We start from the raw sequence: 2536 nt of genomic DNA, 5'->3' as shown, positions 1-2536 counted from the left end.
AATGAGAATAACTAAGAGTATTAAGCTTTTAACAACCTTAATTATGGAATGGGATCAAACTCACAATCAAAATTTTAACATGAAACAATGTTATGAAAATTTATAAATTTATGCATCAAAATAGCTGAGAACATTTATAAACAGTAGAATTTCCAAAAGATTTTATTAAAATATAGATACATTAGCCCTTTTGAAACCAACCTACTTGGGATCCAAATTAAAACCTTCCATCACAATTTCATGCTAATTTGTGTTTCAAACACCAGCATAATAAAGACAAAGTTATTTTGATAAACTTCTCATTAATTTTAAATTTAACTGAAATAAAAGTATATTTCAACAGAAATATGATAACAGAAAGACTAAACTTTTTCTTGTCCCAGTTTGTATTTTCCTTTTCTATAAACACTGGTGTCAACCTTAAATTGTACTATCATTTGGAATGTATGACATTTCATGAATGTTTTCACCTATAGGTACAGACTGTGTGGTAAGAAGTTTGCTTCCCAACCAGTGATTATGAGTTCAGTTCTACTATGGGCATATGTCTTCTACTAAAGCCTCAGGTTGAACTAAAGCCTTGTGAATGGGCTTGGCAGACAGAAACTGAAAGAAGCTTGTTGCGCGTGAGCGCGTGCGTGTGCATGCGTGTGTGTGTGTGTGTGTGTGCGTGTGCGTGTAAATATTTTCATAAACAAATCCAAAAGGCTTTGCAAGTTACAGAGAGAAAGCAACTATGGAAGACTCATAGTGTAATAACTGTATAATATATATCATGATATTTATTCTCAGATTTGAAGCAATAATTCTATAAATATACACAAATGACTGGAAAATGATGAGCTAACCTCAGGCTGAACTGAACTCACAAATCGATGCTTACATGGCACCTTGCAAATCTGATTGGCCAAATGCTCACCCATCAATTATATATATATATATATATATATATACACACACATACACGTATGTATGTGTGTGTGCCCCCACCACCACTTGATAGCTGGTGCTGGTGTGTTTATGTACCATAACATAACGGTTCAGCAAAAGAGACCAATGGAATAAGTACCAAGCTTAAAAAAGTAAGTAATGAGGTCAATTTGTTCAACCAAAGTTCTTCAAAGCAGTGCCCCACCATGACTGCAGTCTAATGACAAACAAGTAAAAGATTAAAGAATTATGTCCACCTGATGATGGCTAGAAGGAATTGTTAGTGGCAACTGTTGCAGAATATTACAGTCAGGAAAGATGATGTAAAGAACAACAAAAAATAACTAGTGTTTGGTAATTGCTTCACCTTGGATGCAGCACTTTGCGTTAATATCTATAGTAGTCATGGGCCAACCAACCCCTTGTGAGTGAAATTGTTTAAAGGAAACTGAGTGAAACCCAATTAAATACATGTGGAGTAGGAATATTGTGTAAAGTGGTTCATTGTGTTGCATTCCTTTAAGCCAAAAAGAGAAACTTAGCCATTTAATAAATACAGGTTGATAAAATAATCAGTAGGTTGAAATTACTTCTAGGAGTGATATGATTAACGAAAACACTTAAAGGCAAAGGCTTGGAGTAACAGCAGTTGAATGATTGAAACCAGTAAAAGAATAAAAGAATGACATTCCATTTGTAATTCATAAAGTAAATAAATAAATACATACTTGGACCATTCTTCCAAAGATGTTCTCCTTTCAAGATAACCTGACATTACAGTCTGGGGTTGTAAATGCAGTGAAGATACACTGGAAGATAGTTTATCAATTTTACACTTTGTTGTATTGTTGAAGAGATTTTCAACAATAGGCAGAGATTTGGGGCGTTTGGCTGTTTGTACTCCTCCTTCAGTTGTTAGCAGTTTAGTGGTATGAACTGAGGATTTTGTTTCATCAGGGCTGAGAGAGCATGACTGTTGAGCATTGCACAATGATTTTGTAGCAGGTGTGAGGGTAGGTGGGATTATCTTAGTACGACTGATGTGCGCCATCTGAAATAATAATAATAACAATGAAAATAATTTTAAAAAATGTTACAAGCAATAGCTTTGCTGACAAAAGAACCAACAGTAGCAGTTTCAAATAACAAAGAGTTATTGTTATAAATCTAGCAATACAAATTCAGTAAAAATGTTATTGGTAAATAATTTGCCTCTTTTAAAAGAGAAATACCAATCCTAACAACTAGCATAATAAAAAAAAATAAAATCAGCTCATGAATTGGATATTGAGTAATGTATATTTAAAAAAAAAAATCATCTTACAAAATTCTCCCTGTTTCAGGTCTGACATTACATCTTAATTGAAGGGGAAAAAAAACTTGAAAGACAAATGAAGTTGTCATATCATCATGTTCACAGTCAACTCTCTCAAATCTTATGTGACATGAAAACTAAGAGAAGAAAACATGTGATGTAAAATAAAGGAGTTAGTCATGCATGACTTATTAAAAAATAGGGTTCAAAATGGAGTTTGTCGGTCAGTTTAGGAAAATTATAAACTACTTGCAAAACAGAAAAAAGGAGAAAATGTAAAAAAAAAAAAGT

At 33.0% G+C, this 2536-nt stretch overlaps 1 protein-coding gene across 1 annotated transcript in view; it reads right to left on the bottom strand.

Annotated features, from left to right (window-relative positions):
- LOC106871143 (uncharacterized) overlaps positions 1-2536 on the bottom strand; it is a 157201-nt gene that overhangs the window by 25847 nt on the left and 128818 nt on the right. Inside the window, exon 3 of the mRNA XM_014917453.2 lies at positions 1659-1981. Coding sequence (XP_014772939.1) covers positions 1659-1981 — 323 coding nt within the window. The remainder of the gene's footprint in view (positions 1-1658; positions 1982-2536) is intronic.

The sequence above is a fragment of the Octopus bimaculoides genome, chromosome 6 (assembly GCF_001194135.2).
Source record: "Octopus bimaculoides isolate UCB-OBI-ISO-001 chromosome 6, ASM119413v2, whole genome shotgun sequence".
In the NCBI taxonomy this organism is placed as follows: domain Eukaryota; kingdom Metazoa; phylum Mollusca; class Cephalopoda; order Octopoda; family Octopodidae; genus Octopus; species Octopus bimaculoides.
Note: the sequence above shows the minus strand (reverse complement) of the source record. Positions and strands in the feature narration are given on the sequence as shown.